At 49.6% G+C, this 16,709-nt stretch overlaps 1 protein-coding gene across 1 annotated transcript in view; it reads left to right on the top strand.

Moving 5' to 3' along the window:
* The window catches only part of MGMT (O-6-methylguanine-DNA methyltransferase), a 275,720-nt gene that overhangs the window by 55,921 nt on the left and 203,090 nt on the right, over nucleotides 1-16,709 (top strand). The window contains exon 2 of the mRNA XM_082423245.1: nucleotides 3,311-3,447. Coding sequence (XP_082279371.1) covers nucleotides 3,323-3,447 — 125 coding nt within the window. The 5' untranslated portion in view covers nucleotides 3,311-3,322. The remainder of the gene's footprint in view (nucleotides 1-3,310; nucleotides 3,448-16,709) is intronic.

Here is a 16,709-nt window from a genome sequence, read left to right as displayed (position 1 = left end):
CAGCCTTCCCAGAAGTTCTGGGAGTTATGGAACAGTCTTTCAGTAAATTGCTTTTGTGCTTAAATTAGCCAGCATCAGTTGTGGAGGCTTGCCAGCAGGAGTCATGCCTGCCATGGGCTCGTGACTTGTCAGGCTCCGGATCTGAGGCCTGAGCCAGGGCCCTGAGCCTGGATCTGCTGAGAAACAGCCTTCAGCTTGACGGAGGCCTGCTCATTCCGCTTCTGAACAGGGACTTAGGTAGGAGGCACGGGTCGGTGAACACGTTTGCTAGTGCTCGGTAAAGAAACGAAGCTGATTTCTATTGCAAGACTGCTCAGAGCTCTTAACCCGCTAACGTGCAGGGTGTCACCCAGGAGGGGATAGTGCGTCCAGGCTTCTCATCGTGCCAGCAGAACCCTTTCTCCGAACACACTTTGTGCTCAGAGAAATGCTGTGCTGGCCCCTTGGCCCGGATGGTGGACATGCTGATGATCTGGTTCAACACACGTATGATAAACCCTTTATGTGTATAATGCACCTGCCGTCCGTGGGGCCCTGACTCGTGGTAGCATGGTCACCTGCCAGCAGCTCAGGGTGATGGAAAATGTCCACGGATGTGAGTGGGTGCGGGTCAGGAGTTGATTCTGGCTTCAGGAAACGAGGGGACGCACCCAGGGGGTTGGGAGAAGGGGTGGCAGTTGGCTTTTGAAGAATGTTTAGGATTTTGAAGTTGTTGGATAAGAATTTAGGGAGGAGAGCAGTGCACTCTGGGTGACAAGGTCAAAGGCCAAGGATATTGGGTTAGAATGTCAGTTGTGGCAGGGATAATGGTAATCCTAAATCCTTCGAGGATGTCAGGTCTTTACACACATTCCCGCTAACCCTTGTGCCAGCCCAATGATTTAGGTATCGTTTATCCTACAGGTAAAAGCACTTGTGTCTCAGAGAGTTTAGGTGGCTTTCTCAAGGTGACGGGTCATGGGTCGGAGGCCATGATCTCCCTCTGCCTGGTCTGATCCCTGTTTCCACATGACCGAGTGGAGGGAGTGGGAAGACTCTTTCAGTTTTTATCCCTCAGGCAGTGGGAGCCATGGAAGGAACATGAGGTGTCAGAGAGCATCTCTGATGCCGGGCAAACATCTGAGAAGGTTTCCCAGCAAAATCCTGTGTCCACTCACCGGGAGCTGGAGAGCTATTCGGTTCAGACCTCTGTCACTGTGCACAGAAAGGGGGATGTTGAACAGGGCCGCTCTGGAGCCCAGGCGTTTAGGATGGAATCTTGGGAGTGATGCTTGCACACCATGGGGTTTTGGGAATGGTGACCCTTCAGGGCATAGACGTGTGTGTGCCTCTGTCCTGGGGCTGTTGGGAGGTAGAGGAGGGAGTCAGCGTGTGCTGTTAGGAGCAGGTGGAAGGCACAGAGAAGGGAGGAGAACCTGCGGGGCGAGGGCGATGGGGGTGTGTTGAGGTTTCACAGTAAAGCAGACACCAGGCCAAGTGGGGCAGACGGGACAGTCAGGGAGAGGACAGTCCCCGGTGTCCAGGCCTGGATCCTGGAACCCTCGCTGCACGTGAGGGGCGCCCACGGACTCGGGGCTGCAGGACAGGCCTCGCCGCTGGAGCGTGAAGGCAGCCGCCAGCCTGCAAACAATGAGCACGGCTGCATCCCAGGAGTACTTCCCTTGCAAAAGCAGGCGCTGGGCCAGGTTTGGCCGGCGGGCTGCAGTCCGCTGAGCTGCTGTCGCGCCGTCGTGTCGTCAGTAGTGATGCGGTGTTCGCGGCGCGGGTGGCTGGAGCGGGAAGAGCCCGGGTGTAGAGGGGGCCCGAGGGCGCCCTTCCTCCGGGAGGTGAGGGTTGGTGAGGGAGTCCGGGAGGACGGGCGCGAATGAATGAGAAGAGCTGAAAATGGTAGTGCGGCGCGGGCGTGTGCGGACAGGCGCCGCGGTGCGGGGGCAGCGGGGTCCGCGGAGCACCGTCCGGTGGGGCTCGGGCGGGGCTGGGTGGTGGCCCGCTCACCGACGCGCTGCCCAGGGGGCGAGCCCACGCGCGGTTACCGTTTTGGACAAGTTCACGTGAAGCGCTTCCAGGACGCAGAGGTCAGGAGAGCCAGGCGGCAGCCCGACTTCCAGCCCGGCGCTCGCAGGGAGGCCGTGCGGGGCTCCGGTTCCGGTTCCGGGGCGGCTGTGGCTGAGGGCGGAACCCTGGGAAGCGCTGGCGCGTGAGGTGGCCCGAGGGGGGCGACGAGGCGGCCCAGGTGGGCTTCCCCACGGCCCTCTCTCCCGGCCTCCCCTCGAGGCAGAGGGATTCAGTCTGCCTCAACCTTGGTACTGGCTTCTCGCTGCTCTTAGTACCTCTGTTCTTTCTTTTAAACTTTCGCTGGGTTGACCAAAATTAGCCTCTCTCAGAATTGTTCTCGTGGAGGGTACGTGATAGGATAGCTTTTGCACGCTGGCTTGAGCGCCAGCAAGGGCCGTGCGCTTCCGTAAGAGCGGGATTCCGCCGCGCGGGCGCCTCCCGCGCCTCCCGCCAGCACGGGCCCGCCGCGGCCGCTGCTGAGTCGGATCTCCCTCCGTTTCTGTAATTCATTTCATAATGCTTTAGTTTTAAACGTACTTTATTCAAAATATCACATGGTTTGTCTTCAGTTTTTACTGAAAATGTTGGTAATTGTTTTATTTTAAATAGTTTTAGGTACCTTTTAAAAGGAGCTCTTATTTCATCTTTGACTATGCGTTGGTTAAAGATGAATAAGAATAAGGAGATGGTAATTAAAAAAAATTTTTTTTTAATTATTTTTGACTGCATTGGGTCTTCGTTGCTGCGCGCAGGCTTTCTCTAGTTGCGGCGAGCGGGCTTCTCATTGCGGTGGCTTCTCTTGCTGCGGAGCACGGACTCTAGGTGCGTGGGCTTCAGTAGTTGTGGCACACGGGCTCAGTAGTTGTGGCATGTGGGCTCTAGAGCGCAGGCTCAGTAGTTGTGGCGCACGGGCTTAGTTGCTCCGCGGGCATGTGGGATCTTCCCCGATCCGGGCCCGAACCTGTGTCCCCTGCAGTGGCAGGCGGATTCTCAACCACTGCGCCACCAGGAGATCATGATTTAAGGAGATGAAAGGAGAGTGAACTGTTGGTTGGCTGCTCTGGGTAATTATGGTAATCTTCTGTCTTCAAAGTGACTATGTTATAAAAATGACACATTATGTGGTTAAATTCCAAAAATGGGGATAAAACTTTGGAAGATGTTTTGTGTCTTAAGTAACTGGGGCTTCTGTTGTGCTTTAGAAGTGACCAAACTCTTTCACGTATGCTTAACTTTAAAAATTGTTTCTCTTTAGGTACGTGGGAGAATGGACAAGACCTGTGAAATGAAATACAAAATGATGGACAGCCCTTTGGGGAAGATCGAGATCTCCGGCTGTGAGCAGGGTCTGCACGGGATAAAGCTGCACGGCCAGAAGATCCCAGACACTGAGTGAGTGCGAGTCCTGCGTGACACCCACTGCGTGGTTTGTTCAAAGCAACAGAGAATACGATTATTGCTCGTTCTCCATTGATCACAGGGTAACATGTAGCCACACGCTACCAATCACAAAAGTTAGCATCTCTCTAAAAATGGTAGGGCCGTGATTGTTCGTTTTCAGCATCTGTGCTTGTTGCCCAGGAACCCTCCACCTCCATTAACCACAGGGACATAACCTGTAATTAGGAGCCCCAGGACGTATTAATGTAGACATTTATAGAGGTGTTGACGCACTGTGGGTATTGAACGCTTTGATTCTTAAGCAGGTGGGATGTGGGACTCTCTTTGGAAGTTTGGTGACAGGGAGCTGCTTCCTTAATCTTGATTTTTAAATCCAGGACCAGCATTCACTGTTCATCAGTCTGCCAGGTGATGAACTTTTATGGGACTTTTGTTAATGGACTTTTTTATTAACGGACTTTTATTCCAAAGTCCTGGAATTGCTTAATCAGGAGCTCCACTGGGCCTCTTGGAGATGGTGTCTGGCTGTTGGTGTGTGCGCAGTGGAGGAGAAAGGGTGTGAAATCCCTTTGTTAGCATGAAGTTAGGGTATTGCCATTTCTCACGGAACACGTTTCTCTCTTTCTTGAACGATCTGCACTATTTATTTTCTCTAATTATAAAACCATAAAAAATTCAAAGCACTCCTTAATGTTTTGTTCTGAAACGTAAGATTCAGTTTCCTCCATTCATTGATTGTGAGGAGCAGTTGTATTTTAAAATCGCAGTTCTTGTTATTTCTGACAGAAGAGGGGAAAAACCGCCCACTCCTTTGCTCAGCATTTGTCTTAACTGGCTAATAAACACAGCGCCAAGGATGTTAGAAAAAGAAAATACATAAGAAACATAAAAATTGATTTTAATGGACCGCTGTCAGAGACGGCTATAATGAGCACAAGGGCGGTAATAAATATCAGTTTTCGCCTCCTCGGTCGAGATTTTTCCTGTAGAGCTGCACGTTACAATCAATAGTCTTTTTTAAGACCAAAAAATAAGCAAACCTTTGAATTTATATGAATACAGTCTTCTTGATTTCTATGAGAACCATCTGGCTGTAGTGTTCAGAAAATCACAGGCACCAAATAATTTGTAGGGAAAATGTCATTTTGTCTTTTAGTATGTTCAGTTGCACAGTAAATCACAGAAATTATGTGTTGAATTCTTTTTTTTTTTTTGGTTTTTAAAAAAAAAAAAGAACAAGTGAATTTGGAGAAGAAAAAGTAGGAGGAAAAACCCCTCTTAAAATGCTTTAAATGTCCATTAGGAACTGAGAACAGAGTGAAGATGAGGCTTAGCTTTGCTTCTACTCTCTGTACTTTCTGAATCAAGTTCGGATTAGGTTCATCTGCGGAAAACAAGCTCCTCCAAGTAACAGCTTAATCAGATGCAGCCGGTTTCTCTGGAGGAGAAGCACCGGCGGAGGAGCAGTGACGCCGGGTCTGCTGGCGGGATGGTCACTGGAGTCCGGCGCCCTCAGCTTTCCTCTCCGCATCTGCAGGCCAGACTCTGGGGTGCGAGCTGCCACACCCCTTCGCAAGCAGCAGAGAGAGGAGGGAGAAAGGAGGGGATGCCCGCTGTTTCCAGAAGCAGCATCCGTGTCTTCTCTTACCTTGCTGGGCACGCCACGCGGGAAGCACGGAGCTTGGCGTGTGCGGGCTGAAGTCGGCGGTTCTGTGTGGAGCGGATTTGGCGGGGGGCGGGGGGGGGGCAACCAGCAGTCTGTTGTATACGGTTAATTTGGGGAGGGATATTGCAGAAGTAGAGAACGGCATAAAAATTATCTGTGTGAATACTCAAGAGCTGACAGTTTCTTTCATTTAAAAAAACTGAGGTGAAAATCACATAATGAAATTCGTAGATTTTAACCCTAAAGTTAAGTGAGTTTTCACAGATGTGTACGACCACACGACCACCAGCCCAAACCAAGATATAAAACACTCTAGAAAGTTCCCTCGTGCTCCCTTTCAGTCACCCCCTCCCCGTTGGCATCCACTGTTCTGATCTCCGTCACGTTGGGTTAGTTTTGCTTGTTCTTGAGCTTTTTATAGATGGAGCCGTACAACACACACTTGCTTTGTGTTCAGTTCAGCAGTGTTTTCAGGGTTCACCCGTGTTGCTCTGTGGATCAGGAAGTAGTTCATTCTTTTTTACTGAGTAGTAGTTTGTTGTAGGAATATACCACAGTTTGTTTATTCATTCTCCTGTTGATGGACATTTGAGTTGTCCAGGTTTGCGCTCCTGTGAACAAAACTGCTATGAATATTCTTGTTCAAGCCTCTTTATGGACATACGTTTTCATTTCTCTTGAGTAAATTCCTAGGTGTGGAATTACATGGCTGGATTGCATGGCAAATGGATGTTTAACCTCGTAAGAAATTGCCAACACGTTCCCCAAAGTTTACCATTTTACATTTCCACCAGGAACGTATGGGAGTTTCTGTTATTCTGCCTTCTCACCGTACTTGGTGGTGGTAGTTTTTAAAGTTACAGCCGCTCTGGTGGGTATGAAGTGTTACCTCTCTCATTGTGGTGGTGACCTGCCCTTTCCTGATGACTTATTTTGAACACCGTTTTCAATAAGCTTTCATTGTGAGGCAAGTCTTTTGCCCATTTTTAGTTGGTGTTTTCTTGGTTTTTGTGGTCAGTTGGTAGTTCTGGTTATAATTTGGTGATCAGATATATGTATTGATCGTTTTCTCACAGTTGGGGACTTGTGTTTTTATTTTCCTAATAATGTCTTTTAATGAATAGAAGTTTTTAATTTTGAGGAAGACCAACTTTTTTTTTCCTTTCTGTTCAGCATATTTTGTGTGTTTAAGAAATATTTGCCTACTCTAATTTCACAAATAGATTCTCTTATAAATCCTTTGAAATTATAATTATAATTTTAGCTTTTTATGTTTAGATCTGTGTTCCATCATCTTGAATTACCTTGTTGTGAGGTACTCAGTTTTTTCCACAGATATTTAGTTGTTTCAGTATTATTTGTTGGCGGGGGGGAAACAATTCCTTTCTCCATGGCATTGCCTCAGTGCTTTTGTCAAAAAATCAGTCACATGGCCATACGTGTGTGGGATATATATGTCTGGACACTGTTGTGTTTAGCTGATCTTTTCATCTGTTCTGTGCCAGTGCTACACTGACTTGATGATGTAGCTTTGTGATGAGTCTTGAATTAATGTGAGTCTTCCAGCTCTCCACCCCCCGCCACCCATTTTTGTTTGTTTGTTTGTTTGTGTTTTTTTTGGAAGATTGTCTTGGTTTCTAGGTCTCAATTTTCCATATTACTTTTAGAATCAAGGTGTCAGTTTCTCCAAAAATGCCTATGGGGATTTTGATTGGAGTTCATTGAATCTGTGTGTCAGTTTTGGGAGGGTTGGCATCTTAAACTGAATTTTCCAGTTCATGACTGTGGTTTAGCTCAGCATTTGTTTAGTTTCTATTTAATTTTTCTCAGTAGTGTTTTGTAGTTTCCACTTTAAAGATCTTGGTGTGTCTTTTGTAAAACTGATTTCTAAATACTTTGTTTTTGATGGTATTCTAAATCAGCTTAATTTTTTTTTTTTTTTAACTTTTAAACTACTGCTGCTGGTACATAACACTTGATTTTATTCTGCCATCTTACTAAATTCACTTCTTAGTTCCAAGAATTCTTTTGCAGTTTCCTTAGGATTTTCTCTGTAGAAAATCATGATGTCTGTGTGTAAACACACTTTGCTTCTTTCTTTATGATCTTTTTGCCTTTTATTTTTTTTCTTTTGTTGTACTGGCTAGAACCTCCAGTATGACGTTGAATAAAAGTCATGACAGTGGACCTCCTTCCCGTGTTCCAGTTGTAGGGGGAAGCTTCAAGTATGTCAGGGTGACTGCTGGCTTTGTTGGCTTTAATAGGCGTCCTTTCTCACACTGAGAATGCTTCCCCAATCTGTTGAATTTTGTTAAATGGTTTTTCTGCATGTATCAACATGATCCTGTTTTTCTCTTTTATTCTTTAAATGTGAAGTAAGCTAATTTTAGGATTTTAAACCAATCTTGAAATGCCACTATACTACATCATTTGATTCATGGTATAGCCTTTTTTTTCCCTTACATATTACGGGTTTAAATTTGCTATTTCATTTAGCATTTATGTGTTTAAGTTCATGAAGGGTGTTCGTCTATAATTCTTTCTTTGGTGATGTCTTTGTGAGGTTTGGGCATTTGGGTTTTTCTGATTACATGAAGTGAGTTTGGAAGTGTTGCCTCCTCTACTTTCTGAAAGAGTCATGTGGGGGAATTTTTTTCCTCCAGTTTGACGCCACCTGGATCTGGTAGGAAGGCTTCTGATTAGAACTCCCTTGTGTGATAGAAGTAGGCGCTGCCCTCACCCACCTTGAGGGGGCTCTCCCTTGATTTGGCTTTTTGCAGGTGGAGCCATTTGCACCCTCCAGGGCTGTGTCCTCTAGCTCTGCTGATGTGGTGGACGGTGGCTGCGAGGGGGTTTTGAGCAGAGCATCCTAAAGACTCTGGGCCCCTGTTCTCACCCTCCTTCTTGTGAGTCCTGGCATCTTCATTTCCTCCGAAGCCGTGCTGGTTTCTTCAGTAGATAAATTAGAAGTTGGCCACTGACATCTGTCTGTAGTGAAATTCCTTTCACACTTCTATACAAAGTAGGATTCCTGTGTGTATGGCTTCATACAGTGATCCTTGATTTCTTTTTTTGTGTAAGTTACATTACTCACCTTTCCTAAAAATATGAGTGAAGAATATCAGTTTGGAAAGTGGTATAATAGTCTCAATTTCATAACTTCCTGCCAGTATCAGGTTTCCATTCACGACTGTCTTTTGCAAGAGCTTGACTGATCTCTCCCCACTCCATCTTCATGTGGCTGCGAAGCTTTGACCGCATCATCGTGCCCCACAATGTCTAAAATCTAAGGAGAAGGGCAGGAGAATATATTGGTTTTTCTAATGTTATTTTCCGGCTTGTTTAGTTTTCCATAAAGTTGATTGTAGTATTTGATTACTTGAAAATGGACTGTACAACACTGGGTTATACTTATTACCATTATGAAAACAGCAGTAGGACGTTCGGATCTGGGAAGCTAGAGAGAATTAATTGCATGTGCTTCATGTCTGTCAAAGATTTACTTTTGTTTTTCATTTTTAAACTTTTTCCTTGTAAAGCTTTTTAGAAAAATGCAAAATGCAAATGAAAACGTTATAGTCCAACCAAAGTAAGCCATTGTAAAACTTGCTGTATTTTGAAAAACTTAAAAACGGCGCAGGCTGTGTTCTACTTGACAGGAGTGTGTGGTATTGTGGTGGTTCGGGTAGAGTGTCGTCATTTCTGCCTCCTGGCATCTTTCACCTGCCAGCTCTGGTGTTGAGGGCTGGGAGGAGCATGCGGGTTAGGCCTTACCCTCCTCTGCGGACCTGGCTGGCTGGCCAGCCGAGGGGGGTGATGGGCGTGGGCCAGGACCCTCGGGGACCTTGAGAGAGTGTCACGGTGGGGCCTCTGCACTCTACCTGGGAGGGGGTCGCCTGCCTCGTCGGGTGCACTGCCGATTTTCGCCCCTGGAACGTGCCAAAGTCGTCATTCCACTGAAGGAAGGAAGGTGCCTTTGTGGCCTTCCTGAAGGAAAGTTGGACTCCTGACGTCCATTCGAGTCTGTCGGTTTGAACAGATAGTGACTGATGGTTTCCGCATGCATTTGCTGCTTTCCTGTTCATCTTTAAATATTTAAAGCAAGTAAGTGGACCATCAGGAGAACGTGAGGCTGTCAGGGGCCTGTTTGGGGCCATTGACCCCGCGCGGCCTGGGCCTGCCGCGTGCTGTTCCCTCGGGGACCTCGGTGCCCGTCGGTCTGCCCCTTCCCAGGTCAAGATAGTTCCTGAGAGTCCGCAGGTCATGAAACCCTTCCTGGGAAACTCCTAAGTTAATTCTTCCCGACAGATTGGGAAATTTGAATATAGACACAGCACTTGCTTTATTATAATTGGTCTTTCAAGGAAGAGAAGAAAGGGTTCTTACGGATGAACACATGCAGAGGCGCTCCCAGGAAAGGGACGCCCAGAACATGCGCCGCAGGAATTTTACCTGCAGCTAGTTTAGCTGTCTCGTTGCTTTTCTTCGGTGGCTCGAAATAATGATTTGTGTTGTGTGTGCTTAAAAATGTAGTTGTTTTATGTTACAGAATGTTCCTTAAGGAGGTCTCTTGAGTCAAACAAGCATGTTTCTGTGAGGAAAACGTGCCAAGCTGTGTGGCTTCACAGAAGTCGTCTGTGTTTCAGAGCACGTGCTCGGGTGCCCTGGTGGGCCCGGGGCCTGGCGGTGTTGCGGGGCCTCCCTCCCTCCCGGTTGCCGGCTCAGGCGGTGCGTTGTCAGTAGCTCGTGGCGAGTTCCTCTCCTGACTTACGCGGTCAGTAACACAGACCGTGCGCGTACTTCGCTCTCAGTGTCCGTGACGAGAGAGACGGTGGCGTCGTCGTTCAGGCTGCTGGCTGGAGAGATGGGGGGGAGCCAGGGTGCCGCTCTCCAGCTGGGGCGTCTCGGGGGGAGTTCCCCTGTTCCCAGGACGGGGTGGGCCACGGTCGCAAGTCCTCCAGCCTCTGGAGCGTAAGAGCACTGTGAGAGTGAAGGAGGTAAACTGGCTCATCCCAAGCGGAGGAAGCTGGGTGTTTTCCTCCGAGGCGTGTGAAATATCCTGAAACCCTGTGCTCAGAACGGTCACCTTCCGTTCGGAGATGTTGGACTCTTCCCCTCTGTTCACGCCTGCTTTTGAAAGGATGGCACCGCAGCTTTCCCGGAGAAACGGCTCTCCTGTCACCTTGACGCTGCCACAGAAAGCCTTTCCCTTTTCCCACGAGGAGGAGACGTGGGCCGTATGGTGTGTGGGCCCTGGAGGACGGGTCCCCGCAGCGCCCTCACTGGGCGCAGGGCTCCCCCAGTTACTGGGATGTAACCAGCATCCGAGTTTACCCTCGCCTTGCGGGAAATGGTGTGCTGATGAAAAGCTCTGGGCTCTATCCAGATCTGCTCCAAGCAGCAGCTTTCCCCCTAAGGGAAGGACCCAGTGCGTGTCAGCCTCACCCTGAGGCCCGCAGGGCCTGCCTGGACCGTGTGCTCTCGGGTGGAGGCCCGCCCAGGACCGGTGGTCTTGCAGGGGCCATTTCTGGTGGAATTGGCCAAGTCAGTAGTCCCCCCTCCGCGGCCCTTTGGAGGCGCCACTGCTGTGCGGCAGCCAGGCCTAGACGTGGGCAGCCCCCCCCCCCCCCGCCCACCTGCTCGTCCAGCTCTGTGGTCTTGTACCTCCCCTGGTGTCACCCGCCCGCTTGCTGGCCTCCTGTTGCCAGCCTCTTGCGGTCCTCGCCCTATTCCCCATTCATCTAATTAGCTGCGGTCGGGAAAGTTAGCTAAAGGCTTGTTCAACTTTTGAGAGGACTGAGGTTAAATCAACTCCGAGAGAAACAGAGGGGAACTTACGACAGTGTTGTAACATCTTGGAGGTCATTTCCATTTTCTCCGGGAGTCTTTTTCCAGAAGAGGCTGGGTTGCCGGGAATCAGACAGATACCAGGTAAGGGGGGCTCCCCCCTTGGAAGGGCCAGGCCTTGTGTGAGCAGCTGAGTGCCGGCCACAGCGTTCAGCCCTTGGGCAGCTCCCCAGCCCTGCACTGACGCCGCTTTATCAGCAGAGGACTTGGGGGTGGGCAAAGGAGGCTGGTCCCAGGGTCTCGGGAGAAAGACTGGAGGGGAGAGGGTGCTGTCACCTCTCGTCACTTTGCTTTTCACCACTGACGGCCCCTGCAGGAGCTGACCTTCCCTCCCCTGGTACCTCTTCTCGACCTTCTGAGCAGTTGAGGAGAGCCCTGAGACGGTCCCTGGTTGGGTTGAGTAATGAGAACTGGGGTGACTTCCATGCTGGGTGCCTGGGTGAGAATGTCTTTAAAGTAGAAGGTTCACCAGTTCACGTCTAATTTGAGAATTCCGGCTCGACACTTACTGTTGTAGGAACGGAAAGGATACAGTGATGTGTCCTCGTGTGTGTTTGCCTACCTCACACACGACGTGCGCACCGCAGACTTACAGGGTGGTCACGCGTACATGCTGGTGTTTACAGCTAGGCGGGTGGTGCTGTGCCCCTTTCCCGGGGGACAGAGCTGGTGCCGCACGAGGAGCGTGGTGGCTGGGACTCAGAGCCACTTCTTCGGACTCCTTCCTCTGAGCTAGGTTGCGCCTCATGGCCGTCCCCCTCTCCTTCTGTGAAAATAAAGCTGTGTGGCATCTGAGACCATCGACATACGTTTCTCATATTTTGCCTCTGGATTTTGATTTCCAGAATTTTTATTGTTCATGTATCTCTAATATTTTCTGGTATTTAAACCATCTGTGACTCGTGAATACTTTTCAACTTTTGTTTTTAAAATGTTAATGTCATTTAAGCTGTAAACTCTCCAAATGTATTTGGTTTGTTAAATTTATTTTCTTTAAATTGTATCAGTAATTAGATCAGCTCCTTGGTATTAATGTACAGGATAGTTCTTGAATGCTGATCAGTTTAGAATTTAAATTGAGTTAAAGGTTAAATGAGTTTAATTTTTGAATTGAACTGAACCATTGTCTTGTGTCAGATTCATCCAGAATTTTTATTTCCAGTTGCTGTATCAAGTGACAGAAGTGGGTCTTTTTGTGATAAAAACATTGAATAAATTTAGGATTAAGCTAGAGTCACTTGCTTGTTCACTCAAAACATGTGAGTGCCTGCTGTGTGACAGGCCCTGTGCCTTGGGGATGTGCACTGGGGACGGCACAGTAATGCATGTGACAGCTCCACCTACACGGACCTCACACCCAGCACAGGATGGGCCTGGGTGGGCAGTCAAGTGTGGCGTCACGGGCCTCCACGGGGGGGGGCGTGTGTGAGCAGGCGTGGAGGCGGTTAAAGCGGTCGGGGGAGGAGGGGGCTCAGGCCCAAGCCCGGGGCGGTGGCAGTAGAACCGGGCCGGGACGTGGTCTGGCCACAGAACCGGTGGAGCCCCGTATCGGAGGGGGACGTGGGGACCCTGGCAGGAGGAGGCGTGCTGGGAGGCCGCGGGCCCTGGCTCGGGTGACTGAGCAGGTGATGGTGGCAGCTCTCAGGGCGTAGGGTGCAGGCACGCCACGAGGAGAAGAGAAGGATCTGGAGGAACAGTTGAACAAGGGAGCTGGTCAAGAAGCAGCACCAAAGAAAACTGAAGACAAGCCAGGACGCGGAAGAGAGCAGGGGGAGGATGGAGTCTGGGAGGCCGAGGACAGGGCCAGCTGGGTGTCGTGTTGAAATTGCTGTGGGCGTCTGCTCCCTCTGGGGTCCAATACTGACTTCAAGTTTCCTTCCAGCTCTGAAGTGGGCATTCCTGGGTGCCTTGGTCTTCGTTGAACCGGCATTTCCCACCCAGTTAATTTCAGCTTTGCCTCTGGAGTCCCGGGCAGTGGTGGTGGTTCCACGTATGTCTGCGGTGGAGATGGCCCCACCCAGAATCGAGACGGATCGTGCATAGCATGGATGTGCCATGCAGGGCGGTCCAGCAGGGACCCAGACCCAAAAGGCAGTCGAGTTCACACCCAGGGTCTCTCGTCCCCTGTGAGCCCGCAGAGCTTCTCGCCGGGGCTGGGGTGGGACAGGAGCCAGAGAGTGATTTCCGCAGTTCACCTCGTTTGTGAATTCTGTAGTTTTCTTCAGTGTCCCTCTGGATTGAGCCAGACTCACAGCTACAGCTCCAGGGAGTTTAGAGAAGTGCTCGGCTTTCTCTCTGCCCAGTTTCTGTGTCTTGGTTTTACCTCGTCCGTGTGGATTGCTTTCAGGCTTTTACCCACTTCTGTTACCAGGTCTTCTCTAGTTTCGTTTAGTGTTTCCATAAGAGCCCCAGTATATCTGTTTATAAGCATTTCTGTGACACCCTCCCCATCTGATCTACACACACCGCATATGTGCACAAATCTTTTTTCAACAAGAGGGCTTACACACTCAATATATTAAGTATTGATACACCTGCAGATTCTGAGTGGTTCTGTGGAAGAACACGGGTCCTCCTGGACCAGCATTTACTTTGATTTCTGGCGTCTCCCGGCAGAATGCTCACGCGTACTGTACGCTGGGGGGATTATAGTTCTCGTGCCGTGACTGTCTCTGATGGGATCACGTTAGGACTCTGAAGCCTGCGCCTCCCGTGCCTTCTTCCAGAGGTAGGCCTCGCCGTGCTCGCTGAGCAGCGCAGGTGAAGCACGTAGAGAGCGCTCTGACGCTTTAGCTTCCCCACCTGACAGTGGGGGGCGTCCATCGCTTCTGAACGAGCAGCCGTTGAAACCTTCAGCTGCTGAAGCAGACGTTCTGCTGCTTCTGTAGATGGCTTCACACAGAGCCCGTGCTGGTCAGGTGGGGCTGGAGGATTCCTGGGCTGGGCACCCAGCTTGGGGTGGGGGGGGGTGACATTTCTTCTCGTTCTGAAGAAGCCGTGTTGCTGGGAGCCGTCCCTCTGCAGCTCACGTGGGGGCAGGGTACTAGGCGAGGAGCGTCCACGTGCAGATTCTGCACATTCCAACCACAGTTTTCTGCCAGGGTATTTAGGCAAGCTAAAAATGGAATATAAACAGTTCTAGAAGGATGCAGTTATGAGGAGAAACATTTTTAAGACTTAACCCATTGCAGTAGGAAAATGTAAGCCTTGGGGTGTGACGATTCTTTTTTCGGTTCCTTTCTCAAATAGATGTCCTTGTGTACAGTGTTTATATGTGAGTGTGATGTATGTGTGCACACACGCTTGTATACATATATACATTCTAGACATTTCTGTCCTGCCTCTTTAACGTTGCTTCCGCTAAAAATACATACTTCTAAACCTAAGGGAAATGAAATTGTTGTTCTTGGTTATTAAAGATACCCCAGAAGTAGCCTCCCCAAAATAGTGGTTTTTCCTTCCTAAAATTCATCTGGAGAAATACTTAGCTTTCTGATCTTTATTTTATCCCATTTAAGGCTGTTTGTTAGGAAGAGTTATTGTATAACTGAGCACTGCTTTCATTAAAAAGAGCTGGGCCACTTATTTCCTCCAGAGTTTCTGACCTTTTCTAGGTAAACAAAACTTCTGTTGAAAATAATATTTTGAGACTAACACCTTTGTCACCGCGAGTGGTGCCGAAAGCCCCCTGCTTTCTGCTGGTCCTGCGCGCAGTCTGGCCTCGCAGGCAGCTCCTGGGCGTCTGTGGTGTCGAATGGAGGGCCGGGGACTGGCCGGGGGGCTGGGCAGAGGAGGGAGGCGTCAGCCCCTCCTCGGTTCTCAGCGAGTGGCTGGGGGTGGGTGGAGACGGGACCCGGCCGATGCGTCAGACACAAGTGCAGCGGCTGTCAGGAGGCCACGTCTGTTTTTTAACTGGCTTGTTGGTTGTTTCTTGATGTTGAGTCGTGTGAGCTGTTTATGTATGCTGGATATTAATCTCTGGTCAGTCGTATAATTTGCAAATATTTTCTCCCATTCAGTAGGTTGTCTCTCTGTTTTGTCGATGGTTTCCTTAAAAAAATGGGCAGAAGAACTGAATAGACATTTTTCCAAAGAGGACACGCAGATGGCCAACAGGCACATGAAGAGATGCTGGACATCGCTAATCACCAGGGAAATGCAAATCAAAACCACGACGAGATAGCACCTCATGCCCGTCAGAATGGCTGTCCTCGAAAAGAACACAGACAACAAATGTCGGCAAGGGTGCAGAGCAGGGGGGACCCTCCTCCGCTGTCGGTGGGAACGCAGACTGCCGGAGCCACTGTGGAAGACAGTGTGGAGGTTTCTCAGAAAACTAAAACTAGAGCTGCCATATGACCCAGCACTTCCACTCCTGGGTATACACCTGAAAAAAACAGAAACACTAATTTGAAAAGATACACGCACCCCAGTGTTCGTAGCAGCATTATTTACAGTTGCCGAGATATGGAAGTACACACACACACACACACACACACACACACACACACACACACACACACACACACACACACACACACACACACCCCCGCAATACTACTCAGCCATGAAAAAGAATGAAATTTTGCCATTTGTAGCACCGTGGGTGGATTTGGCGGGCATTATGCTCAGTGAAATACGTCTGACAGAGAAAGATAAATACTGTATGATATCACTTATATGTGGAGTCTAAAAAAGACAACAAACTACTGACTATAACAGAAAAGAAGCAGAGGCACAGATGTAGAGAACAAACTAGTGGTTACCAGCAGGGAGAGGGATCGGGAAGGGTACTATAAGGCTAGGAGATGAAGAGGTACAAACTATTACGTATAAAGTAACCTACAAGGATGTATTGTACAACGTGAGGAGTAAAGCCAATACTTTATAATAACTATAAATGGAGTATAACCTTTAAAAATTGCGAATCGCTATACTGTACACTTGTAACTTATATAATATTGTACATCAACTGTACTTCAGTTAAGAAAAGGCGGGGGCCGAGTTTGGACCGCATGGTGCTGTGTGTGGCGTTGTTGGGCGGAGCAGTTAGACCTGAGGCCTGCAGACGGCCTGTGGCAGTGGTCTCCAGGACTGCCTGCTGTGCCTGTCCCTGTCCCGGGGAAAGCTGGAGCTGGGCGGGGCACATCTGTTTCTCTGTCCCAGCCTGCGCTCAGACCCCATCCTTCTCCACCAAGCTCTGCGGGTCCTTCTGTCTGTACGTTGGCTTCCATCAGTTTGCAGACACGCATGAACTTCTTCTCAAGGGATTGAAGAAATGCTGGTGATTACTTCAAATAGTAACCAAGAATTGTGCAGGCATATGTCAGGGATGCCGGTTAACAGTTGTTAATGGGTTCTGAATGCTTCCCGCAGATTACTCTAGGGATTTCCTGGGTCCCTGGACTGTCAGGGCTGTAAGGGACCTTGGGCAGCGCCCAGGCCGGCCCGGTTACTTTCCAGGTAGAGGAACCGAAGTCCAGGGACTGAGTGTGCTGCCGGGGCCACCCTGCTGCCTGGCGAGGGAACCTCGGCCGAGGCTCCCTCTGCTGTCCTAGAGGGCTTCGTGGGGCAGGCTCTCCCCCCGCCGCAGGCCGTTTCTTGTTCCCTGTGTGCTTGCTGGCTGCGCGGCTGCACTTGCTTGGCCCAGTTCGTTAGCATCTGAGAGTCAGCCTGCCCGCGGGTGCTGCTGGGGTTTGGAGGGTTGTCCGAGAGCGGGAAGCACACCCGGTGGGGAAGG

The sequence above is a fragment of the Balaenoptera physalus genome (genome assembly GCF_965194825.1).
Source record: "Balaenoptera physalus genome assembly, chromosome: 14".
Classification (NCBI taxonomy): Eukaryota; Metazoa; Chordata; class Mammalia; order Artiodactyla; family Balaenopteridae; genus Balaenoptera; species Balaenoptera physalus.
The sequence above is the reverse complement of the archived record's forward strand: the minus strand, read 5'-3'. Positions and strand labels throughout refer to the sequence as shown.